Below are 24480 nucleotides of genomic sequence, written 5' to 3'. Positions count from 1 at the left end.
TGTCGGCTAATTCCAGCTGAGTTATAGGGCTCGGCGTTTCTCATGTACCATATTACCAACTTGGCACCGCTGCTAATGTGTATTGGTTAAAACATGTTTATATATATTTGTGGTGTCTGCTTTTTGATGGATACAGATTTAATTAGGCAAAATGATCCACTCTAAGGTGATTCTGGTTGGTAGCTCGATATATTTCCTTCTGGGCGCTTTATTGTGCGTAGTTTTGCTCGTAACGCTTATGCCAAAAGTTAACCCGAACGAGAGAAAGGATTTCGTATCGTAAGTTGACGAGTCACACATTTTACACTAATTTCGCAGGTATGTGTTGCTACTGGTGCCACTGGGAGTTTTCTTTTTATGGCTACTGTAAGTTTTTGGCTCTTTAAACTCGCTTTACAGGTGGTTTTGTATGTATCTCGCTCAGATGAATCCGATGATTCACCCGATTAGGGAATTTCACGCAAAAGTAAAAGGTGTTCCTTCAAAGGAACCTGCTCTATAATTGTGTATATGAATTCATGTTTGATGTTGTTGGTTACATGGCGTTGGTTGCTGGCTGTGTGTTCTCCGGGCTCCGTTGGCTGAAATTCACATGCATTATCCACACCTCGTCGTCCTAACGATGAGAAGGGATTCCTGGAGGCCCTTGACTCTGCAGTGTTGACTCTTGGTCAAAGAGGCATGGTCCCCATATATCCCGTTAAGGGAGAGTTGTTCTCAATCCAGTTTATGTATCAAGCGAGAGGTTTAGAAAATATTAGCAGGATTTAACATTAATTTTGTGTATTTTCTTATTTCCAACGATGGCAGAGAACGTTAGTCAGGGCAAGAAGGAAGGTAAAGCCATAGCTGAGGGTGAAATAAGAGTCACAACGTTGGGAAGGGTCTCCAACTATGTTACTTATGCTAAGAAACTCCTTTCAAGTGGTATACCTGTAATTACCATTCGTGGTACCGGGAGGGCCATGAGCAACGTCGTCGAGACTGCCGAAATTTTAAGGCACATGATCGAGGGCCTGCATCAGGTCACTACCGTCGACACTCAGGATAGACTGTAAGTTTCTTTATCCAAGGGCAGAGCCACATGACAGGCTCCGTTTGTATGAGGGGCTTTGCCCTGCATAACTTTTTCACTTCATTCTACTTTAGGGCTGATCCAGAGACTACCGCTGAGGCAGGAAAAGATTCAAAATTTACAGTTTGCTTCCTAACAGTCGCTTTATCACTGGATCCATCTAAACTCGACACTAACTCGATTGGCTACCAGGCTCCACTTACAAAGGAGAACCTTGCCGACATTGATGTGGATCAGCTCTTGCGATCCGGACGCGGTGGACAACGTAGGTTTTTGTTTGTGTATACACCTATTCCGCAGGAAGGACAAACAGGAGCACCAACAGGAGATGATACATATGATAAAGTATGTAATCACTAGGATATGAATATTATTCATTTATGTATCTACAACGTTAGCTAGTCTTTGTGTTGAGTAGAGCTCAGCGGGCCGTTCCCAGTCACAGATCAAGCCATGATCGTATGCCCTCTGGTATGGAATCCCAAGCTGACTCGCGGGGCGGCCGTAGCTGTCGGGGTATGAGGCTTGTCTGAATCGGCACTTGCCATTTCCAACAAATTTCATGTGATAATATGAATTTACTCTTGAAGCGTCATAATGGCGCGTTCATAGATCGGATAACTGTGCCGGACGACGCTTCAGTTGAGGATTTAAAGAGCATTTTCTGCGAAAAATGTGAGTTTTTACCCCTTTTCACAAGCGTTTCCAGACCATTTTTATCCTGAACGTCAGAGATGGAACGTAAACTCTGGTAAGTTTGTTTTCCGGCCAAATCGTCCTTTAGCAAACGGACCCCGATTGGTCGGCAATAAGCTGACAGACTGTGGCGTCAAGGATGATACATCGCTATATTTTAAAGATTTGGGTATGTTTGGCAATGCCTAGTCACGTACTTTAGGAGTTCAAATTTCCTGGAGACTGGTGTTTTTTATCGAGTACCTCGGACCGCTGATTATAACTCCGTTGCTCTACTATTTTCCCTCTGTATTTTACAGCCAAGAGTCAAAGGGAAGGATTTTTACTCAACAACTTGCCTTTGTCATGCTCATGTTCCATTTTATCAAGCGGGAATTTGAGACGCTATTTTTGCACAAGTTTTCGAAAAACACAATGCCTATAATGAATCTATTCAAGAATTGCTTCCACTACTGGTTTGTTTGTTCTCTATGCGTAAAAACTTTGCAGGATCCTATGTGGATTGGGAATTGGATACTATTTGTTCCATCCCTTGTACACTCCCATAATGTTTTTAAATTCAAAGTATGAAAAGATGGTGCTTTTCGTACTATTTTTTGTCTTCCAGTTCATGATGTTCATGACGCACTTGACCCTTCGCAGACTACGACCTGCAGGTTTGTTGCACGTTGCCTCGACACAACTTTCAGGTACAACGGAACGGGGAATTCCCATGAATTGGGGGTTTCAGTTTGTATCCTGCGCAAACTACTTGTGGGAGTTGATGGTATGGATTTGCTTTGCTTTATTTGTAAATACGGTGACTGCTTATTTCTTTGTCGTAGTGGTTACCTTTATCTTGTGTCAATGGGCTAAAAAGAGACACAATAGGTATCTTGTAGAGTTTCCAAATTACTCTAAAACGAGGATGGCACTTATACCATTTATATATTAATGTACTAGTAGTATTATGGGAATTATTTAAAATTTTCTAGAGCACATTTGATTTTGTTTGTATATGTTAGTTTATTTTCACTAGTGTCTGCATGTATGGTTGGTTTTTGTCCTTGTATATCTAGATAAAAGTCGAGATTGTTCCAGTTGTCTCCAATTAGGGAGAATCCTAGGTGATAAAAGGGGTAGTTTGTTTTTTCGATTCTTTTTTTCTTGGGTACCTTTTCTACCCTTGTCAGATCTTGAGCAGGTTTTGATGTTTTTACGGAATCAAAAATGTCCTCTTCTTCGATAACTTCGATATTTTTATCAATTGCTGAGAAATTGGGAATGAGTCCTACCCAGTTTCTCTTTGTTTTTGGTTCCAACTGGTAGAGTTCACCATTAATTTTTGAAATAACAATGAGTTTGTTGTGATTTGGTGGCCATAATATATGGGTGAATCCTTTGCATTTGGATATGTCGAGTATTAAACGAATGGCATCTACACCAGATTGCGATACTAGGTTAAAGAATTGCAATCCCCACTGGGTTGTAAAGTTGGTACAAATCACTAGATATCCTCCGGTTTCATCGTTGCTAAATGAAGCGGTGCAATATCTTAGCCTGAGAACTGGATCATAGTGAGTGTATTGTAATGCAATTGTACTTTCTTCATCATTTTCGACAATGTTTAGTATGTGCATTTTCACCGAGTTTCCGTTTAGCATTGTATTATTGCAACGTTTTAAATTTGCAGATACTGGAGAACTTGATGTGTATTTTAAAAGAAAGAAGCGATCAGAAGCTATGATGGTAAATAGCTTCCCATATCCTCTAGACAAGAAGGTATGTACCTTAATTCCTACATTGGTTAGAAGAATGTCCGATATAATTGTAGAATCTGTATTCCCAATCCATTTTAGCTCAATATAAGGTTTGGAATCTTTCCACTTTACTAGAAAAAAATTACAAAGTGTAAACTTTAGCATTATAATGGTAGATATTGGGATTGATGTAGAAAACAAAAATTGTTGATTATAATAAATAACAATGTCCTCCTCACCAATATATTTTGCATGTTCCAGAATTTCCTTATCTGTATAGTTGACTTTTTGCTCCAAAAGACAAAAGGGATAATATGTACCGCTTTTTGTATCTGCTATAATATTTTTTTTGGGCTTTACATCTTTAGTCTTTTTACTTAGGGTTCCAAATGATGGGATTTGACAGACATAACTTTGGTTATTCCCATTTATATACTCTGGAATTTTATCTTCACCAGCAGGTTCATCTTTATAATCATTCTTTTCGTTAGATATTGGTATTTCTGTATCGCCCTCCTGTAGATTTTCATCGTCCGCACTGGAGCTTGAAACAGAGGATTTATTACCCCCAATAGCACATTTTGTCGAGTTTGAGGGGATGCAAGAATTTATTGAGAGATTAGAGCTACTTGTTGGCGTTATACCAGAAGTATATTTTGAATCTTCCAAATCCACAATTACACATGGATCTGAAACAAGAGAACAGAGTGTATTTTTTGGATATTGCGATCTAGCATGATTAAACAATAGGTATGGGACATCATCATCGAGAGATTCCTCTGGAATAATACCAACAGTATAAGGGCAGTCTACAATCCACCAATTGTTATCTTCATCAAACAAAATGCGATAGTATGTGGGTATATACGGTTTTACACTTAGTACAAAATCTATAGATGATAACGGTTTTTCATATTGATCACTGTGTACAATCTTGCGATCTATGTTTAGTACAGTGAGGGAAACCAAGAATGTGCCTGATTTCCCAACTTCCATTTCAGAATCAAGACCAAAATAACGCATATCAAAGGATATTATTGGATCCAAATCCATGGTCATTAGATCATAAACGAGAAACATTGATGGACCAATCGCAATTAGATGCCTATTATCTTCTCCAAAAAAATACAAATTTTGTATTGTTCCTTCAGTCTGTGAGCGTTGCTTGGAATTTTGTCTACGTTCACGTTTTTTTTGGTTAACTGTGCGTTCATAAGGTTTCAGCTTTTCCTTGTATATGCAATTTGAGTGTTTGCATATTTTACTTTGCAGTTCAATGTTGTTGTCTTTTATATGGATTGGTATATTGTAGCTTATACAAGGAAGCCATAGTGACGATACGGGGTATATATTTACGTAATCGTCAGTCGCTGTGGCAATAGTCATTCCATCACGTGATACAGCTAGCGCTGAACAATTTGCGCCACCATAGGCTGTGATTGTGGAGGGCAATATTGATTCAGACGAGCCGGGCATAACATAAACCATTTTGAATATTTAGCGCGAGGAACATGCTCCCTTCAACCCCTTGCAACCCATACAGGCGTAGTTTGACAAATAATTCATGAATGAACACTTTTTGCACTTCCAAAAGCGATCCTTGTGTAACTTAATTTCTTCTTCTCTAAACTTTTTTCTCTCAGCTTTGGTGTATTCCTTATCCTTGGATATGGATCCTATACTTAATATTTCCGAAGAAAGTCCTACAAAACCAGACAGATCTAATCCATAAGCCTTGCTGTAGTTTGATAGTTCGAATTCCTTTTGTAGCTCGCTGGATTCTACCTTTTCTAGAAAGTATCCCTTGTTAAATGATAGTCCATCGGACTTGGATTCTTCCCTTTTGTCTATTTCGCGTTTCTCTCTATGATGAGACCTAGAGGACGATTCTCTATGTTCGATACGACGTTTGGGGGACACACTTTTATGTTTAGATTTGTGGCGATTGGAATGTGTGTCCCTTTTATCAATATTCTTACGACTTGAACTCTTTTCGCTGGAATGTTGTTTGGATTTATATGTCATCTTAATGGTATCGTCAAAAGTCGCGAAATTTATTAAGTCTGTGTCCACGCAAACGGTCATACAGCATAGTTGAAAAACGGATGCATAATTATCCTACACAAGAGGCGAATGGACTCGGACACGTGAGAGGCTAGTCAGGTTCGGAGGCCTAACTCGGCCGGAGCTCCACGACAACATCACAAGGCTTGACTCGTAAAAATAGCGCAGATCAGACACAATGGCCGCAGTAGACACATTTAATATTTGATTTTATGATAAATTGCCGTTAGTGCCTTCCTCAATAGCAATTTTCACGCGACGGAGCAATATACGCATCTATTTACTTAATCTTGTGCGTTTCACGAGGATATTTTGTTTCTAATGGAAATAATGGACTAAATACAAAATTGGAACTTCTGACGGTATGTGTGCGTCCATTTTTAGAAAGACAGCGATTATTCTACTGTTTCTCGCCAGCTTTATGACTAAATTACGACTGAACTGCATTTACAAGACATTTACTTCTCTGGTGTGTGAAGTGTACTTGGATTAATTGCGCATGCATCGCCTGCTTGCGTTTTTATCATGCTCGCATGCTAGTGTGTGAATTCCGGCGTTATATCCCGTTATCCACTTGGATTTGTACCATATTTATTGAAATGTGTATTTAAATGTGGTATAAACATCATTCTTTTGATTACTATGCTAAATACGTTGCAAAGTGACGCTGTCTAGTCCGTTGCTTAGATCGAAAGACATTTACCTCCCCAGTGGACTTTTTAGGTTTAATAAGAAGAAATTATTTTAAATTCCACACTTTATTCATCAGATTCGAGTTTAAAATGACAAAGGCTACCTCTACACCCACAAGAGTAGCGCACACACGGAGTGGTGCCTCAAAGAAGACTCCCATCAAGTCTGAAAAGCGAACAAGAACGCCCAAAAGTTCACCGTGTCGTGAAAACGATGATTTGGACATTGTAGCCCTTACAAACTCCAAGCTCTACAGCATCTGTATGGATGGATGCGATGATGTCAAGGCTAATTCGGATGACTTTCTGGGCTTCTTGTTCCATGGAGCCACCAACAACATTAGCACTTCAACGGTTGGTATGTATGGAGAAATCAAACTCTCTTCTTTGCTAACTATTTGTAACACTATGGTTGAATACGGTCTGGATGATAAGAGTGTCGTTCTCGATTTAGGAAGTGGCAGAGGCGTTCCGAATTTTGTGTTTTCGGCAAATGCACATCCATTTTCCTCGATTGGTATCGAAAAGTGTCCGATGGCATATCTTAATTCCATAAACAACATGTGTACTGTGCTTAATCGGGATGTTGTAAAGAGCAGAGATTTTGGAAAGAATGAGATTGTTAAATCTGAGGAGACTGATACTTTTGAAACAGTTACTCCAAAGAGAAGGATAAAGACCGAAGAAGATTATTCTGTTTACACACAGCTTGAAGATCCTTATATGGAATGCGATACAGCGGCTGAGACACCCGATTTGACATATGCTCCGGAGGTGTTCACTCCAATGGTAGACGTTACAAATGTGTTGGATGAGTTAAAGCATCAGCCAACTACTCATGGACTCGCATTTGTTAATGAGGATATAACTGCATACGACAATTTTGATGGCGTTACCCACTTTTACAGCTTTGATGTTGCCATGGAAAAGCCTCTTATAAACAACATGGTGTACCAGTTTATGAATACAAAAACAGCATGGCTGTTTGCCTCGTTTGTTGGTGATCTTATCACAAATTTTGATTTAAAGGACTGTTTTATTGCTGCAAAAATATTTTGCAAAATGTACATTAGTGGCGAATCTCGAATTTGTTTTGTATATGTAAAAAATAACTGGAGAGAAATTAAACAAAATGCAGATTATTCAATATTGAAAAAGCTTTATACGACAAAGAAGGAAAAGTTGACAACAGATGGCTACCTTCACACTGGAAGCATAAATATTAACCAGTGGAACGAGCCCCAATCCGCGATTGATGTTATTAAACTTTCCAAACTGTCTCTGTACTCACAATATCTTTGGTATCTCAAGAAAATGCACAAGATGACGCGTCCACGCATAACTAGATCATCTTCTGAGTCATATTATGGATATTCTGCAAAGAGAAGAAATGACCTTTGCAATGAACGTGACGCGCTCGTTGAAAAGATCGCAAACACTACGGACAGGAATGTTTTGAATAGATATAGACAAGAACTAAAATCGCACATTTCTAGTCATTTTAAAAAGGTTGGTACATACCCCGGTTAAAAATTGTATTTTATGGTATATATTGCACAAATTCCTTGTTTGATGTGTTAAACTTGATGAATTCCCTGTTTACTAGCGAATCTATGACCTTGTTAAATTGATCTCTGGATATGGTGTACTGGGAATTTTTGCAACACATTTTGAATAGGGTGGTGCTTGATGCTTCTATTGTTTGTTTCAAATATCGCACGATTGTGGATTCAATGAATGGTAACATATCCTCAAACGTTCCTCGTTTGTTAGAAAATGAAAGGTCCTTTAGAATTTTATTTATATATATTTGCAATTTACCTTTGAAAAGAGTTCTTTGGATTTGCAACGACAGTCTAGAGTGTCATTTTCCGAATAAAAATTCTTGTTAAACATGAAATAATCAGTTTTTATCTGAAAAGAGTGAATGATTTATAAATTTGACAAACACAAGTATCAAAGTTTAAGCTTTTGTCGTAGAATACAATGAGGGGTTCGGGTTGAAGTTTACCAAGAATTCCCAAATGTCTTCTCATTATAACTTCGTCGTAGCCTATAAAACAAGTGTATGACATTTTAGCGTATATACCTGGGATAAGGTCATCAAACTCTTTTAGATTCACAACATCCTTATTGTTGAATAGGAGTAAACAATAAGCTTGAAAGGTTGAGAGTTCCAGTTCATATTTCTTGTTTCCATCCACCTTTATATTTTTTTTTAGATAGAAATATGACACATACCGTAGGATAATCACAAGAAATTGTTACCGATCCAAATTCTGGTAAGAACATTAGCGATTTGTTTTTATATTTTCCCAGGTAAAATTCACGAAATTGAATTTGTATGTCATTTATATCATCAATTGACATATCATTTCCTACAAGGCTTTCATTAACATCAGGACGTTGCATATCTCTCTGCTCAATTTCAGGATCAATAAAGCTTTCATCTACTGGATCGGCCGATCTTTCAAATATCTTTTTGCAAATCCAACCGTCCATTGATAATAAAAGAATAGAAAAATTGTATTTCCTAAGATTTTTGACCATTTTTTCCGCCTTTTTGCGGTCCATATCACAGTTTGGTAGATATTCATCTGTGAAATCTGCTTGGAGTGATTTTGATGCTTTCACATAGGAAATAGTGTCCTCTAACTTGGATGAATAGTTTACACCGCATTCATCCTTAAATTTGGTTATAGTGGAGATATGATTTTCCGTAATATATTGGTCATAAAGAAGCCGCATTGATAAGAAATTGCGATAACAGAGTTCAAAGTAAGACTTGTTCTCGATAAACCTGAATAGGTGCAGTATGAAGTCAAGCTTGGAGTTTGGACAACGCATAAACTTTTCCGTAGTTAATTTCACAGACATGTCATCAGTGTGTTTGGCCAATGCAATTGTTATAAATTCCACACGATCGTCTCCATCATTCAATAACAATGTCCACAAAGCCTTGATTCTATTGTTGTAATCATGTGAATTTATCATAATTGGACGGATTATTGTATCCATTGTCCTTTGGCAGTTGTACAACTCCAAAACAAACTCATTATGGTAGTTGTTTATATCAGTGTAATTTTTATCCTTCAAGAATAGTAGTATACTATCATTGCACATGTCCTATATGGATTGTGTATTAAGAGATAACAAACCTTTGCCGAAACCATGATAGAATTATAAAACAAGTCCTCAAAATCGCTTTTTATGTATAATGAACGAAGTAACTTTATAGAGTCTATATCCTTTTCGCATATTAGAGATTTTATGGTCTTTGTATTCATAATCTCGGAAGCATGGGTATATAACAATTCTTGCATAACAACGTCCATGACCTTTTTTACACTATCATCAGTAAGATATTGAATAGTGGATGATTTCTAGAGCAAGTTATGGGTGAATAAATAGAAATACCTCAAAGGAAATCAATTCTTGGAATAAACGATAACATTCAGGATGAGTATATTTTCCAAGAAATGTGCTAACAAGAGATTTGTAATATTCTGAGGTGCTTTCCAAAATTTTTGCTTCAATAGAGTCATAAAGCTATATACAAGTATAGAATAAGATAACAACACACCTCTATACACTTGAGCATCTCCATTATGTTACGTAGTTGGCAAAAATTAATCTTATTTCGGGTTCTATATAAATGTATCTGCTCAAGGATCGCAATCTGCAATGTTTCGTACAATTCCACCCTTTCATCCTTGTCTAATTTAAAATATGATATCGATTTGTCCCTAATAATATTAACTTTGTCTACACAAAACTAACAATAATGCATATCCAGAGCTGGTCTTAAAGACTTCATTTTCAAGGGGTTCACAAATTTGTATGATTTCACTCTAAACATTTTGTTTTTACGGTGTTTAACGTACCAATGCCAATCTTATTTTACACCAAAAGAACTCAAATTTACTATACAGCCAATATTTTGGGGGAATGTTGTCAATTTCGGTCGTATTCGCTGATTTCAATACCATATCAATCAAATCTTTTTTTTCAGAATCAAATGGTCTATCGTTTATTTTCCTGTAGCGCACAAATTACTATAATAGCTACAAACATGAGCAGTTTTTCGATAGAATCTTTCATGATACTTTCCAGTTCATTGACCAGAGATTCAGTTTTGTTATAATCTACTAATTCTTGCACAAACTAGGCGGAATGTGAATCATTCATGAGTAGACAAACCTCTTGCAGAAGCAGTTTGTTGAACCTTAGGGTATCTCCATCTAGCAACACAGCTCGTATGTATTCCTTGAAATTGTAAAAATCCCTGGAAAAATGTTCAGAATCTTCAGGACGCCGATCTGAAGGAAATATTTGTGAAACATTGGTATCACGTATAAAAAAGACTAAAGCCAGGAATTTGCGTACCATTTTCCACTTGTATTTTGATAATCTTCCTAGGTTTAATGCGTATAAGCTCCATTTTGAGGAAATTGCGCAAATACTTCCCTCTTCAACTTGGAGAGCTACACATTACCGGCAAACAGCCTCAATATCGACTCATTAAGAATCAAATAGATAGAATTATAGAAAAACTAATAAAGCAATATGTATGTGAGAGTTTACAGCATTTTCCGTGGAATTATATATTCTAACAACGCACGATGTTATGATGCAACCGGAATCTCCATTCCAGGACACACAAACGGTTGATACTTTAGTTATAACTAAACGGAGGAGTAGAGGGGATTGACGCGTAAGGGGAGTTGAGTGTCGTTTTTGCCGCTGAAGAGTTTAAACTTGTAAAATGGAGACTTACAATATAATCCTGCTGGAATACAAAGAACTAACCTGATACCTCGGTCTAATTAGTGATGATGTGAACAAGTAGCTAAGGTTGAAAGTGAGAAGAGGGATGGACTTTACACCATCAAAATTTGTTGTGCTTTATTTTGAGGTAAAAAGCTCATATTTACCCATTAAAACTTTAAAACAAGCATAAGTATTCTTACACATTTGCGATATTTTTTATAAATGGATAATGATAAGGAAAAACGCAACGTTGAAGAGTTTCTTTTTAAATGGGACGGTTCTAACAGCAATTCCCTCAATTTCGAGCCATTTCCTACATTAAATGAAAGAGATATTAAACGTAGACTTATTGACCCCAGGGAAGGATCCAATTTACCGGAAAATACTCCCAAATCCTCCAATAAATCGCAGCTGGATGCACTAAAACTCATCTTTCGCGACTCAGCGACAAAACCTCTCTCTGGTAACACGGAAAAATACATAAGAGGTGGTACAAAGGGTTCAGAATTAGTAGAAGACATTAAGGCTTTCCAGTTTGAAACCTGTAAAGAATGGCTATGCTCTGACAAAAAACCACCCGTACTAACGAGTTCTGATACTCTAAATAGACTCTCTTTTATGATATTGAATCCAGAATTCTTGATAAAAAATGGAGCACTTAACTATAACGCACGTTGGAATAGATCTGAGTATGAACTTTACAATGCCGCGTATCTTGCAAAGCTTGGCTATATCAGCAATAGTCCTATCATTGAAATAACACGCCAACCTGTATATGTGCGTAATAGGTTACTTCTTTCAAAGGAAACTAACAAATGCAATTGTCCCATTGGTGTGTTTCCTTCACAAACTCCAACTTTGGCACAAAGAACTCTACAGACTCAGAACTATTCTCCTGCAACCTCAGGAGCGGAACAACAGGCGAATAAAACTACTTTAGGACACGGATTTTTAACCAGAGTCTCAGGAAATACGAATACTACACATCAATCAAATACCGTTGTTCCATGGGAAAAAACTTTGCATGGGTCCAATAATTTTGGGTTGAGCGTTAATAACCAAGCGGAAAGTGTAAAATTGGGGGCACCGCTTTCTAATACTGTTACTAATCCAATAGCAAATTTGAATCAAATACCCAATAGTGATGTTCTTTGCCCACTTCATAATGGCAAACAACTTCCCGATGCTATTATAGGTACAAATTGTATAACAAATATACTTGAAGATCTCTCCCTTGTTTATAAATATGAAGAGGTGACAATTTCTAACAAGGTTTATCACGTGTTGTCGTTTCACAAATTATCTTGCGATTCGACCAAAGTTTGGCAATATAAACTTCCTTCAAAACTATGTGCTATAAAAAGTGTCTATGTAAAAGATTTTGAGCTAGAAAGGGGTACAGGGAACTTCAATTTTGCTTATAACTCTACGATGGACACGAGAAATCTATGGGCAAACTATTTGTGTACAACATACACAGGAAATGCTTTGTTCATAGTTACTAGGACAGAGATATTATTATGCGTAGTTAAGTTATCAAAGAACAACGAAGTAAATGCGAATACGTTAACTTTGGGTGTTATCTTGAGAGATAAGAATCCTGGTTATCAAATTAAGGATGTAGTATGCCATAAGAAAACCGGAAGAATTTTTTTGCTGTCTTCTGGTAGTTTATTATATGAGTATCAGTATCAACTTGGATTTGCTCCTAAAAGTTTTACGGACCATCCAGTTTTTGTATTTTTGGCTAAGGTGAAGAATGAGGCCATAAAATTCATATCAAAGCTTGTAAAGCCAGAAAATGTACATAGATTATATGGTACTGTATCTACTGGTTATATTGACCCAGAAGGATACGATATCGGAGACAACGAGGATGATGCTGCTAAAGCATGGTGGAACGGAAGGGGCAACTGTTTGGGTGACCTAAACAAACCAGCACCAAAAAAACCCTGTTCTTATTGGCCTCCTATAATATGGAAAGAACTTTATGTGGCATTGCATGACTCTACATTTTCTGAAACACGTAAAAGTGATGCCTGTGATTGTACCGAATATGGCTCATGTGCTTCTTCGGATATACAGAGACATTTAAAACTTCTTAACCCATGGAACAAATCTATGTTTGACCTTTTTAGCGTAGGTGAATCAATAATAACAGTGGACGAAAAGCGCTGGCTAGTGTCCTTACTTAATCTTGATAGTGGTGATTTGTCTGTCTACAAGATTCCATCGGCATGTTCTTTGCAACAATATCTGACATCTGTTGAGACTTATGATCGCATTTTCCCATATGATCTTACCTTGTACAATTTGAAGAGTAGCCAAATGACCTTAATCTTGGGTAGACTAGGATTTTCACGTTACGGTGGTTCACCATCTCTTAAATACACCAAGGTATTTCCTGCACCAATAGGGTTTATAGAAGGAGTTGATATAGTATTGGTTGATACAAACGGAACAAGAGTGTTTGTAGGGTTTTCTGCAGGAGATAACAAGATAACATTGTCCGTTAAGGGTTTTAGAATGGCACACAATTTGAATGCACAACCTACGGGACAGCGACCTATGGGTTATGTATTATCTAATTTTTCAATGCCAATTTTTAGATCAAAAAATCCCCTTGTAAATGTATTCATAGTGGATGATTTGTTTGTGACGGCACACACGCACTTAAAGTCTGAAACATCCACAATTCTTAGGATAACAGTAACAAGTAATGACTCTACAAGTTTTTTTCAACCATATTTGACCCATTCTTTATCAGTATCTGAAGAATTATGGTCTCATAATCAAACAACAAATGTCAGTGTTAGGAATGGTGATGAGGACATTATGCCAACAGAATGGTTTGATACTTTCTATATACGCTTGGCTCCAGGAGAAAATCTTGTTAGTATGATTCTTTTGAATCCTAAATCTACTGATGAAAATAAAACTTTGCTTCTAATCACAACCAACAAAGTCTATTCATTTTCAAGAGCATCGTTGTTAAAATATGTTGAAACACTTGTAAAATATCCATTAACCACAACAAAACTACTGGACTTACCAACTATAACAAAAGAATATAACTTGCTTAATTCCAGAACTTGTGATAAGAATCATTATGATGCTCTGGTCCCATTTATTGATTTGTTTAGAGGGAAAGATTCCATCGAATTGTGTAGCGAGACTATCAAAAGAGGGAGTGTTGGCCAGTGCCTCTATTACTTATCTTGGATGTATACTTCTGAAAATATATTCAAGACCTGTTGGGAATACCTTTCGAAAGTTCTTTTCAAAAATTGTGATATTACAGATTCTATCGATTCTGAAAAAAACATGATTAAGGAGCTTATGATTAACTCAGATACTGAAAGTTCACTAGTATTAACATCACTTGGTATATCACCTAAGATATTCGATTGGATAGGACCGGGATGCTATGCTATAAATGAGGGTGTTTTAGAAAAACCCGTTGTAAGTCCGTGGTGTAAGTTCATTAGTTTTGGTAGTGTAAATCGCATAAAATGCAATCGGGCAACTGCAAATCTAAATTCACAAGCTATAGATGGGTTATTGTCTCTAATATCTAAAATTCTTGAGCCATTCTGGGTACAACGTTCATTTATCTCGGTACCATTATTTACAACGCTTACAACTATAAACAATGGCACGATACCAGTTGATCTAGGGAATCAGCTTGGGAATAGGAATGAATTTGTTGTCGGGTGTAAGGTTCATACTGACCTGGTCTTGAAGCTAAGTAAGCCACTTGATGATATCAAAAGTACACTCGAGGAATTACGTGTCTTGTATCTGCTCGTAGGTCACTTGATGAGGGCTTATGACAAAGTTGACATTGAAAAAGTAGTTGAGAAAATAACGAGACTCCCTTTGAACGTGCAAAAGGAGATTATTAAAGATTCCAACCCCTCAAAATCTCTATTAGAATCTGCTAATGGTCTTAGCGAGGGTATATCAAGGTGGGCACATGATAGATTTAAAGTTGATACCAAAATTCTCAATGAAATAGCTACAATCTTGGAAATTTCGCAAGAATATATCGCATGTTGTGAACTTATAAACGAGAAGTGTAAATTCGGAAACATTGAGTATGATTTTGACAAGCTCTTGAAAAATATGAATATGCTTCCTTCAAAGTCTCCGTATCACAATTTTACTAGCCACGATTTGTCATTTTTATTTACAAAGGCTAATAATACAGATGAAATAGTATCGCCGTTTTCTCTATTATTTTCATCTGAGGAACATAAAAATACCCTTGAAATGTCACACAATATCTTTAGCGTAATATCACATTCAAATATGCTGAATTTGTAAGTTTGCATTTATTAATCCATGATGCTTTTAGGTTCTTCAACAGGGAATTTATCTGCATTTTCCGAGCTGTAGTATGGTTAGCCGGAGGAAGCGTTTCACGTCTAAAACAATACTTTTATGGCCACATTTTTACGTTAGTTTTTGTTCTTTAAATTCAAAATGTTCTAGGTTTGAGGAGCTTGAGATTATGGAAAATTGCTACCACGTAAGGTATCTAGAGGGTAGCACCCTGAGAGATGCGGGAACTGAGGAATGCAAGAAATCTATAATGAATTTATTGACAAGAAAGGTGTTACAATGAATTTACGATAGTTGTGAAATTGTTTACGATCGGCTTACACTTCCATACGTTCTTTTTGCTACAAAAATATCGTCTAAATTTAATAAACTTACAAAAGTTGAACGGTACATACTTGTATTTTATCATGTTTCTGATTTGTTGATTCATTGTTGTTGTGAAGAGGAGAGCAAAGTACAAGACTAGCAGTGGCCAAAACACTGGCAGATCCAAAAACTCAAAGAAGAGTGAACAGAGTGCAATGTATGTTATTCTGGTGGCTGATAGCCAGAAGGTGAATTCGTTCATTTGACGCAGGAACGGCTTGAACTCGTAGACATTGTCCTTCGATTTTGCATTGTTTCTAGTTGCAACTCCGGATTTTTTTGCGTCATTCTCTGAACAGGGTAGGATAGTTCCGCCATTGGCGTCTTCCTGTGCCGCACATAGGTCGTCAAAGCTCAAGGGTGTGATGAATCTCAAGAGGAGGTTTAGAAGAAAAACAGCGTACATATAAGCAATCACGTAGTGAGTATTAACTGTAAATATATAAATCCAAAAAAGGGTTGATATAAAGCCAAAATACATCCATCTAAGTGTCACATATTTTACTGTATGGTCCAGAAACAACTGATGGTAACACGAAATTAATTTAAATATACGATTGGTTGAACTTTCCATCCTTGAAAATTTATATAGAAACCAAAAGTGAGACAGCGTAATGGCGGCAAGCCTGGATTGCACCATTTGACAAGATGGAGATGTTCGTCCATATTCAAGTTTTGGATACTATCGACTATTTAGAGACATTAATTTTTAAAATTGTATCACTATTAGTATTCGCAACCAACGAAATTTGTTAGACCTCTGGAACAATTTCCCGGGCCGTTGTTTACGTTTCTTCTATCCAACAAGAGTGTGTCCGGGATGTAAATTTCATCGTCTTGCGTATCTCGCATAATAGCACGCTTTGCGATCTCAACAAACGCGCTCACCACGTTGTGTGCTGTCTTGGCGCTGTGTCGTCGTTTACATTAGATTTACTCGAGAACATACCTAGTTTCAAAATGTGGAATGTTGTTATTTGCCTTGCACCAGGTCAAAGCCTTATTAGAGCTAACCTTCCTGTTTGCGGTGTCGTCAATCTTGTTGCCAATCAACGCAAATGGAAACGAGTCTGGATCCTTTGGCTCTACCTGAATAAGGAATTCAGATTTCCATGACTCGACAGATTCAAATGTTTTCTGATTTGTAGTATCGTACACCAACATACAGCAGTCCGCTCCTCTATAAAACGCCTTTCCTAGGCTCTGAAACCTTTCTTGACCAGCTGTATCCCATATCTAAAGTGTAATATTTGTAAATGATCCCGTGGTACCTGAAGCGTGACCTCTTTATCGTCCACAGTCATCTCCTGGGTCAAAAAGTCGGCACCAACTGAAGTTGCGTTGGGTGTGTAGCTAAAAACAAACTTGTTGCACGGTACTGATTGGTGAATTTCTTGTTGATGAACTGGTTCATGAGCGACGTTTTCCCAACTCTAGTATAAACATGAAGCATCAACTAGACAAAGATACCCGCTGTCCCCGAGAATTATAATTTTCAATATTGGTCTCTTTCTAGCCATTTTATATACTTAAGAATGAATACAAATAGTGTGTAGCGACACAACATCAACACACAATCACTACAACACAACCAGACTACCCAGAAACAAATTAAAAACTCGCGCGTATAGATGGCAACCTGTGAATATACAAGGCATATATCACATACGAAAATGTTTTAAATTCTGTTGAACATTGGTTCTAGTCTGGCAAGTGACTGCAATATCGCTTCGTGAACAGGATCGGCGATTAAAAGACTGTTTGTATATGTTTTAGTAACATATTTGAAGTGATGAAGGAATGTAATTAACCTCTTTAGGTAGTACCAGCCATACTGTCCTAGACCGTTTGAATCTCTCAAACAGGAGAATCGTCCGTGTGTCCAGTAATCACAAATGTAAGAATTATCCATTTTTACGTCAAAGGATTTTATTACATTATACTTTGCATCTAATTGGGTAATCGTAACACTGTTAGATTCCAGGGTGGGAATCATATCTACAGTAATCTCTTCCGCACTGTTGGAACAAAGCCATAGTTCATGGGCCCAACCAAATGATTGGTTACCCTTACCACCAATAGCTACAAATGGTGCCCTATAGCTACTGTGATTGTATCTCTTTTTATAGTTGTCATGGAACCATGAGTTTTCATCAGTACCTGATCCTAGATCGAAGGATACGCTAGTGAGGGGCAATTCTAGAGGTACAGCCTTTAACAATGAGATATATTTTGTTACTATATCCAAAACCATTGAATTATATTCGGATACCAGTTCTTTTAGAGATGTAGATTCCGGTAGCAATGGGAATGAATCTGGAAATGCAACATCATAAGTGTTTGGTATGTCTTCCACATCAATATTCGATGAAAGCGGCGGCATAAGTTTTGACCCAACCCTAATTCCCGGAGACAAAATCCTACGTAACAACAAAACAGATCCCATCTCTGTTTTCCTATGTATGATATGCGCCATATTTTGTAAAAATGTATATGGAGAATCACTTGCACCTTCAAGTAATTTGTGCAAAGTTCCAGTTTGGGTAATCGAGGACAAGAACAGGTTTGATGGATGCATCTCTCTGGTTATTATAGAAAGTTCGCAACATCCTTTTACCAATCCCTGAGAGTCGATCAACCCTAGATCTACCAATATTTCAGCAGATATTCTGTACTTTATCTTATCAAATAAAGAGTCTTTGCCCGTAGAAAATTGCGCTTGTAGAGGCTTCAAAAATATCGAAGAAAGTCTCTTTGCTATTATCTTAGGTTCTATTACCGCTTCCCTTGACTTTGATAGAATCTCCGTCATCCTTACGCGAGCGTCAGCAGAACTGGCCTTACTCGTATTCAATGGAGCAGCTGTTCTCGAATTAGCAGCAATTATCAGTGAATTAAATGCAGAAAGAGATGATAAGACTGTAGTTGGTGTTGTTGACAATGATCCAGTTAAATTCGAAAGTTGAGCCAACAAAAGCTGCTTTATTCTCTTTTGAGGAATGCACCAGAAAACAACGTGACCACTTAAATCAAAGCCGCGACGTCCACAACGACCACTCATTTGTTTAAACATGAGGGGTGTTAATTCGTAATTATCTCCAGCGAATACAACACTTTTACATGGGACATTAATTCCAAAGGCTAGACTTTTGCTAGATATGATTACATTTAGGAAACCCAAGCGGAGTAAAGTTTCAGTCAACATTGTAAACTTATGAGGTAAACCTTCATGATGAATACCTATACCACGTCTAAGTCCCTCTATAAATAAGTCTGCTCCACGCCTATTTGCTATGGACATTGCCGCTATGTTTATAAACTTTTCTACTTCATCGGTATAGTTCACATAGATCTTGCGGTTGTAAAAGTTAAACTCTGGATCATAATCTTCTGCAACATCCACGGGCTCTTCTGGCATTTCCATGGTTTCTCCGACAGAACCTGTTAAGCCCAACTCTTCCTTTTGTTCTCTTGAGGCACCCCTCATTTTGCGCTCAGCTTCATACTGGCGCATCAACATTTGGTACCTATCCTGTCTCTGTTTATTCTGTAACTTGGTAGCTGCTGCTGCCTCTGGTGTGCCATAGTACTTTTCCCATTGTTTCCTACGCAACAGTTGAACAGTGCTCATTAAAACGTGATTCATATGATTACGATCAAAAATAAATACTAGACAAGGAAGTCTCTTTTTCTGCTCAAGGTTATTCAACATTTGCAAAAATTCATTGGCCATCAAGTAATCATGCTGTGCATTGCACAATAGACTTAGCGGGGAAGGGGATAATCCAGATGCAGGTTCTACATGCAATAAAGGATATAGTTTATATATATTATCTTCATCAAATTCTTTGCTAACATTGAAAGAGTTGATTGTTGATATAATATACGAAAAGTCTTCTTCCGTTATGGCCCCCTTCTGTATTTGGAGTGAAACTTCATGTTTAAGTGTTGCCAAGTAATAGCGGTACTGACGCTTTGTAATCAGTGTACATCCGTCAAAGTAATTAGACGGTATCAAATACTCGAAATCCCTAGCATATCCTTTGGAAATAGCCATTATGGATGAAATAAAGATGTAGCAATCTTTTGGAGGTAAAAATAAATCTGAGGGGAACCCAGAAGTTGTAATATTATAATATGATAAACATGATGCCGGATTTAATGGTGTAAACGATTTATCGTTATATAGTTCCAACTTTAGATCAGAGAAGCGCTCATCAAATGATATGTAGTGGACGACAGGATCTGGGAAACCACGCCTTGTTTTTTCAATCTGAGATAACCATTGGTGGAATTGTAGAGGATTTCCTACGGTAGCAGATAAAGCCAAGAATGGACATGGAGATAGATGCAATGTTCTTTCCAAAAATGGACCCATTTCTTTATCAGAAATACAGTGGATTTCATCAAAAATTATATATTCTATGCGTTTCATAAAATTGCGCTCAGAACTACGCATAGCAATCAACAATTTCTCCAGTATAGAAGGAACCGTTATCAAGATCTGTGCACTGTTCCATTTTGGATCATGAAACTTTTCTAAAAACGAAGCACTAAGTACAGAAGCACATGACGAAGACGTTCCATATGTTTTTGATGCAAATCTGGCAGTAACTTCGTATGTTACTTGCAATGCTAGAGCATTATTTGGAGAAACATAAATAACAATACCATCATCATCCAAACGTAGGACTTGTTCCATAGCATAATAGCAAATGTAAGTCTTTCCGGTTGACGTGGGAGCTACCACCAAAGCAGATTCTCTTGCATCAACTACATCTAACAAAACACGTTGCCATGCATCTGGTTTAAATAAAACACGAGGATCTGTAGTCGAACCCAATGTGCGTTCCATTAGATCACCCATGTATGCAAGTTGAAATTCAGCTTCCTTACCCACGGGTATTGCAAAATCATATCTCTCAACTTTGTCAACCCTGAATTTAGACAGATCATTGTTAGCCTTAGAAGAACGACTCTTTGACTTTTTATCCTTTTCAGGTGCCTTTTGTGAATCATCCTTTTGTACCAATACCCACTGATCAAACATATTTTTAGCAAAATTATCCATGCCCAATTTCATGAGGAACGTTTGCAAAAGAGTAATATGTTCTGAAGTAGCCAGTTGTTTATATTCATTAAAGCAGACTAAAATCAATCTACTTGTCAAGCATATCATTTTCCTTAGTCCACTTCTTTCTGATTTGGATCTTATTATCTTCAGTCTATATCCATTGAAAGCTGTATGTAGACACTCAATCATCCTAAATAAGAACTGTAGCTGTACCTGCTTTGTAGATATAACACTTTTTACCCATTTAAAATCGTATATTAAATCCACCTGTCTATTTTGTCCATCCGTAAAATCGAGTATATTCTCATTTATTTTTTCAAAGCTGTTTTCATTCGAAAATAGAGATGGCAAACGAGCTTCTAGTCTTGACAAAACATTTGTATCGCTCTCTATCTTTTTACTTTCCTGTGCCTCGTTATGTTTCTGGCGTAATTGTTCAGCCTTTGCAGATACTTTTTTTGCCTTTTCCTTAGATTTTTGTAATTTTGCTTTGCTACTAGATCCTGCTGTAGTAGTTTGTGATGAAGCTTGTGTTGTGTTATCAGATAGGCTTAACAGATTTTGAAGTTTTACATCCAACCAATGATGTTCAAGTTTAGTTATTATAGGATGATGAAGGTTTTGTGATCCGAGATATTTTGAAAGAAGAAAGGAAAAGGTTGTCTGGTGCTGTAAACTACGCCTTTGACTGAAAGAACTCTTGTGAAAATCTGCTTGTTTTTCTTTTACATCGGAGTGTAAATGAAAATCAATTGATTCAATCCGTTCCGATATACTAGAGGGATCACGCCAGCCCAGTTTATCGAAAGAAAAGAGTAAATTATCATTCTTTGGGGCATGCCATTCGACTGAACTTTCATCAAGATTCTTCATATTAAAAAATAGATTTATAAATGGGTTATTTAGTTTCACCAATTTTACTTTATGTGCACCCTGAGGTTCAGCGACATCTTTACGATCCAAAATATCATATATTCCAAAATTTTTAAAACAGGAGAGATCAATTGGATAAAATGTAGAAGGACCGCCCAAACTTAAATAGGAACAAAATTTGTTAAAGGAATCTGTTACATGGGCAGGTAGTGACAGAAATGTTCCATCCACAACGTCTCCATTATCCTTACCATAAGTAATGATAAAATAAAGTATTGTTACAAAGAGATTTCCATCAAACAAATCGCAAATATCTCTACTGCAATTTTTAATCGAATAATCCGTCTTTGAAACATCGTTCAAGATGGGAATTGTGATAGAAGACATAAAATCCAAAGATGCAGCCACATTTAACTGAAAGAATTCCCAATCACTAGTATCTACAGGCTTAGTTGAACGATCTTTTAATGGCAAAATATCCACCAAATAGTTGTGAAGAAGAAACACCTTGAAAGTCAGCAGAAAACTGTTTACATTTAGAAGGAGCTCGTCATCCAAAGTACTTGTGTCAATTTCAGAAAACATTTGCTTCAACTGCAAAATGTAATTGCATGCAATTAGATCACGTAGACCTGGATTCTCAATGGAAAACTCAGTTAATGTCTTTAATAGTTCAACAACAACTGCATTAGATGGGCTTGATGCATCATGCAATCGATACTCTTTTATGAACAGTCCTGAGACCTCTTCATGTAATGAGGGAGAAATATTCGTACTGGATGCGAAAGAAATAAATGCTTGAAAATCATGCGAATGTTTACCAATGTCAAACAGGTAAACGACTGATAAGTTATGTGACAAACACAATGATATTAGAGTCTGAACTGCGTTGGAATATCTGTCTATTTTAGACTGTAGCGACAAATACTCAGCATATATGTTAAGGTTTCCGCTATTCGCTTTGGTACCTTTTTTTCCTGGGCTATTTACCAGTTCATATATCTGGTTATAAATATAAAAAAATGATGAGCCATCTTCTATAAATATGCAAGTTGGCTCATTTTCAGCCAGATAAGTAAACCATCTCTTATCAGTGAACCAATCGTTATATTGCGTATGATGTATATTGTTTAATTTGGCGTGAGAAAGCAGTATACTCCTCAAAAGAAGGTATCCATCAAAAAATTTCTCATCATCAGATTCATCCGATGTAACAAATGACGGTGAAAAAATCTTTTCAAAGACGTCAAAAAATACTAAGTTAAAGGTCGCACCAAAATCGGAAAAACTCTTTAGGAATTTTTCAACTCTGTAAATAAATTGCAGTGTTTGTGAAGATGAAGCAAGATCCAATAGCGAGTAACCCTCCTTCTCCGCTATGCAGCAAACATAAACAATAAGTGATTCAGCACTAATTAGGCAAGAAGTATTACTAACACCAACTGATGTGAACAAATCCATATAGTCGGTTGGTGACAAAGCGTGCCATAGCGTCAATCTGGTTTTTGGAGAATACTCTTTATTTTCTATTATTGCATTAACCGTTGACGGATTCGTTACACCAAATGAACCTGCTTCTATATTATCCAAAGCTGCCCTAGCTGTAGAGACATCATCTACTTTGTCCCTAACAGAATCCAATCTATCTATTCCCTTTGCACTCTTTAAACCAGAATTAGAGTCCAGTGAAAAGTCGTCAGAGGTTGTAAAACCCTTGGAAGGATATATATTCAAATCATCAGCCATCCTAGTGAACCAAAACGTTACCCTTTATCATTTCTGGAGAAACGTCGGCAGGACAAATCATCTGTAAGATCCAAAATAAGGTCCTCTACCCAAGGTTTAAGCAAGTCACTGCTTTAAAACCCCGATTATACACACTAAACAAAATGGTGTATATGAAAATTCAAGTCTTGGTGACTATATTTTGTTTGAAATAACGTATAACAAAAAAATAATTATAGAGCGTAGATCTAAGCTCCAAGAGATCTATGTATAATTATTTGTTATTACAACATCATTTTGGTTATTTTTTGAGCGATCCTAGAATCTGAAACCCGCTTCCTTTGCAACTCTGGATAATGCCCCCATGCTTAACAACATTGCTTTGGAGGCCATTAATGGAACACATTAATAAATTATAGGAGTAAAATTTCCTTATTACTAATAATAGGAAGATTATTTACACAAATAGGGAGATAATCCGCTGATGTTAACGTAGAGCACAATTTAGTGAATCCAGCGAGTAACAACCACTAAAACATGCAAATTCTCGCTTCTATAAACTATTTCCAGTTTAACTCTTTATCTATAGGAATGTTGCGCGAACACATCCGTAAATCTGCACTCTACCACCGTATTCCTTGTATACCATTTATTAACCTACGGAAGCATAATATATTTAGTAACATCCACATAACAATAGATCTCACCTGTGTCTGTTATATCGCTCATATGTGTGCCAATGTGTGGGAGTATGATGAAGGTTTCATGATTCTTTTCTCTGCTCCATGTAGGGTCTCCAGTCCCTTTTTCTCTCCAGTAGAACCATCGCTTCTCTGGAATATTTGATTTTTTCAATGTTATAAATACAAGTGTTTATTTTTTGACTTTGTTGCGTCCGTAACAATATCTTTTCTCGAGTTTAGCACTGTACTATATTTTTATCATTCGCCTTGTCTTCTCATTTTCAAGGTGTGTAATAATATATTTTTAGCATTTGAAATGCTTACAAGTTTTTGGCTCAGTGATTATGTAATGGTAGTAAAAATTTCTAGTTTTATAAAT

The 24480-nt window shown here is 37.0% G+C and overlaps 11 protein-coding genes across 11 annotated transcripts; 5 read left to right on the top strand and 6 right to left on the bottom strand.

Moving 5' to 3' along the window:
- Positions 1-44: 44 nt before the first annotated feature.
- BEWA_053240 (conserved hypothetical protein) lies at positions 45-518 on the top strand. The gene is made up of 3 exons (XM_004832664.1): positions 45-279; positions 319-366; positions 400-518. The coding sequence occupies exons 1-3, from the start codon at positions 152-154 to the stop codon at positions 500-502; spliced, it is 279 nt and encodes a 92-aa protein (XP_004832721.1). The 5' UTR covers positions 45-151; the 3' UTR covers positions 503-518.
- A 201-nt stretch (positions 519-719) lies between these two features.
- BEWA_053230 (conserved hypothetical protein) lies at positions 720-1458 on the top strand. Its single transcript, XM_004832663.1, has 3 exons — positions 720-1054; positions 1150-1340; positions 1376-1458. The coding sequence occupies exons 1-3, from the start codon at positions 804-806 to the stop codon at positions 1405-1407; spliced, it is 474 nt and encodes a 157-aa protein (XP_004832720.1). The 5' UTR covers positions 720-803; the 3' UTR covers positions 1408-1458.
- A 189-nt stretch (positions 1459-1647) lies between these two features.
- Positions 1648-2705, top strand: BEWA_053220 (conserved hypothetical protein; the record flags this gene model as incomplete). The annotated part of the gene is made up of 5 exons (XM_004832662.1): positions 1648-1750; positions 1860-1940; positions 1974-2226; positions 2261-2427; positions 2461-2705. The coding sequence occupies 5 exons, from the start codon at positions 1648-1650 to the stop codon at positions 2703-2705; spliced, it is 849 nt and encodes a 282-aa protein (XP_004832719.1).
- Positions 2706-2727: 22 nt separating this feature from the next.
- On the bottom strand, positions 2728-4998 carry BEWA_053210 (hypothetical protein; the record flags this gene model as incomplete). Its single annotated transcript, XM_004832661.1, has 1 exon — positions 2728-4998. One exon carries the CDS (start codon positions 4996-4998, stop codon positions 2728-2730), a length of 2271 nt encoding a protein of 756 aa, XP_004832718.1.
- A 9-nt stretch (positions 4999-5007) lies between these two features.
- On the bottom strand, positions 5008-5595 carry BEWA_053200 (conserved hypothetical protein; the record flags this gene model as incomplete). The annotated part of the gene is made up of 1 exon (XM_004832660.1): positions 5008-5595. The coding sequence occupies one exon, from the start codon at positions 5593-5595 to the stop codon at positions 5008-5010; it is 588 nt and encodes a 195-aa protein (XP_004832717.1).
- A 761-nt stretch (positions 5596-6356) lies between these two features.
- BEWA_053190 (conserved hypothetical protein) lies at positions 6357-7796 on the top strand (the record flags this gene model as incomplete). The annotated part of the gene is made up of 1 exon (XM_004832659.1): positions 6357-7796. One exon carries the CDS (start codon positions 6357-6359, stop codon positions 7794-7796), a length of 1440 nt encoding a protein of 479 aa, XP_004832716.1.
- Positions 7797-7806: 10 nt separating this feature from the next.
- Positions 7807-10707, bottom strand: BEWA_053180 (conserved hypothetical protein; the record flags this gene model as incomplete). The annotated part of the gene is made up of 12 exons (XM_004832658.1): positions 7807-8052; positions 8088-8180; positions 8216-8470; positions 8508-9392; positions 9425-9649; positions 9684-9815; positions 9850-10012; positions 10047-10117; positions 10151-10304; positions 10339-10430; positions 10467-10585; positions 10653-10707. The coding sequence occupies 12 exons, from the start codon at positions 10705-10707 to the stop codon at positions 7807-7809; spliced, it is 2490 nt and encodes an 829-aa protein (XP_004832715.1).
- Positions 10708-11258: 551 nt separating this feature from the next.
- Positions 11259-15362, top strand: BEWA_053170 (conserved hypothetical protein; the record flags this gene model as incomplete). Its single annotated transcript, XM_004832657.1, has 1 exon — positions 11259-15362. One exon carries the CDS (start codon positions 11259-11261, stop codon positions 15360-15362), a length of 4104 nt encoding a protein of 1367 aa, XP_004832714.1.
- Positions 15363-15640: 278 nt separating this feature from the next.
- On the bottom strand, positions 15641-16386 carry BEWA_053160 (conserved hypothetical protein; the record flags this gene model as incomplete). The annotated part of the gene is made up of 2 exons (XM_004832656.1): positions 15641-15721; positions 15756-16386. The coding sequence occupies 2 exons, from the start codon at positions 16384-16386 to the stop codon at positions 15687-15689; spliced, it is 666 nt and encodes a 221-aa protein (XP_004832713.1). The 3' UTR covers positions 15641-15686.
- A 55-nt stretch (positions 16387-16441) lies between these two features.
- BEWA_053150 (Ras-related protein Rab7 small GTP-binging protein) lies at positions 16442-17298 on the bottom strand. The gene is made up of 5 exons (XM_004832655.1): positions 17217-17298; positions 17112-17179; positions 17018-17076; positions 16696-16982; positions 16442-16656 (listed from the first exon to the last, which is right to left on the bottom strand). The coding sequence occupies exons 1-5, from the start codon at positions 17264-17266 to the stop codon at positions 16473-16475; spliced, it is 648 nt and encodes a 215-aa protein (XP_004832712.1). The 5' UTR covers positions 17267-17298; the 3' UTR covers positions 16442-16472.
- A 126-nt stretch (positions 17299-17424) lies between these two features.
- BEWA_053140 (DEAD/DEAH box helicase domain containing protein) lies at positions 17425-23439 on the bottom strand (the record flags this gene model as incomplete). Its single annotated transcript, XM_004832654.1, has 1 exon — positions 17425-23439. One exon carries the CDS (start codon positions 23437-23439, stop codon positions 17425-17427), a length of 6015 nt encoding a protein of 2004 aa, XP_004832711.1.
- Positions 23440-24480: the final 1041 nt, after the last annotated feature.

This window comes from Theileria equi (genome assembly GCF_000342415.1).
Source record: "Theileria equi strain WA chromosome 4 map unlocalized gcontig_1105316255039, whole genome shotgun sequence".
Taxonomy (NCBI): domain Eukaryota; phylum Apicomplexa; class Aconoidasida; order Piroplasmida; family Theileriidae; genus Theileria; species Theileria equi.
The sequence above is the reverse complement of the archived record's forward strand: the minus strand, read 5'-3'. Positions and strand labels throughout refer to the sequence as shown.

Coding starts and splice junctions, on each gene's coding strand:
- BEWA_053240 (XM_004832664.1), top strand. CDS start 152: ATGATCCACTCTAAGGTGATTCTGGTTGGTAGCTCGATATATTTCCTT. Junction 280..318: donor GAGAGAAAGGATTTCGTATC/GTAAGTTGACGA, acceptor CTAATTTCGCAG/GTATGTGTTGCTACTGGTGC. Junction 367..399: donor GTTTTCTTTTTATGGCTACT/GTAAGTTTTTGG, acceptor CTCGCTTTACAG/GTGGTTTTGTATGTATCTCG.
- BEWA_053230 (XM_004832663.1), top strand. CDS start 804: ATGGCAGAGAACGTTAGTCAGGGCAAGAAGGAAGGTAAAGCCATAGCT. Junction 1,055..1,149: donor GTCGACACTCAGGATAGACT/GTAAGTTTCTTT, acceptor ATTCTACTTTAG/GGCTGATCCAGAGACTACCG. Junction 1,341..1,375: donor ATCCGGACGCGGTGGACAAC/GTAGGTTTTTGT, acceptor CCTATTCCGCAG/GAAGGACAAACAGGAGCACC.
- BEWA_053150 (XM_004832655.1), bottom strand. CDS start 17,266: ATGGCTAGAAAGAGACCAATATTGAAAATTATAATTCTCGGGGACAGC. Junction 17,077..17,111: donor CAATCAGTACCGTGCAACAA/GTTTGTTTTTAG, acceptor ACGCAACTTCAG/TTGGTGCCGACTTTTTGACC. Junction 16,983..17,017: donor ATAAAGAGGTCACGCTTCAG/GTACCACGGGAT, acceptor ATTACACTTTAG/ATATGGGATACAGCTGGTCA.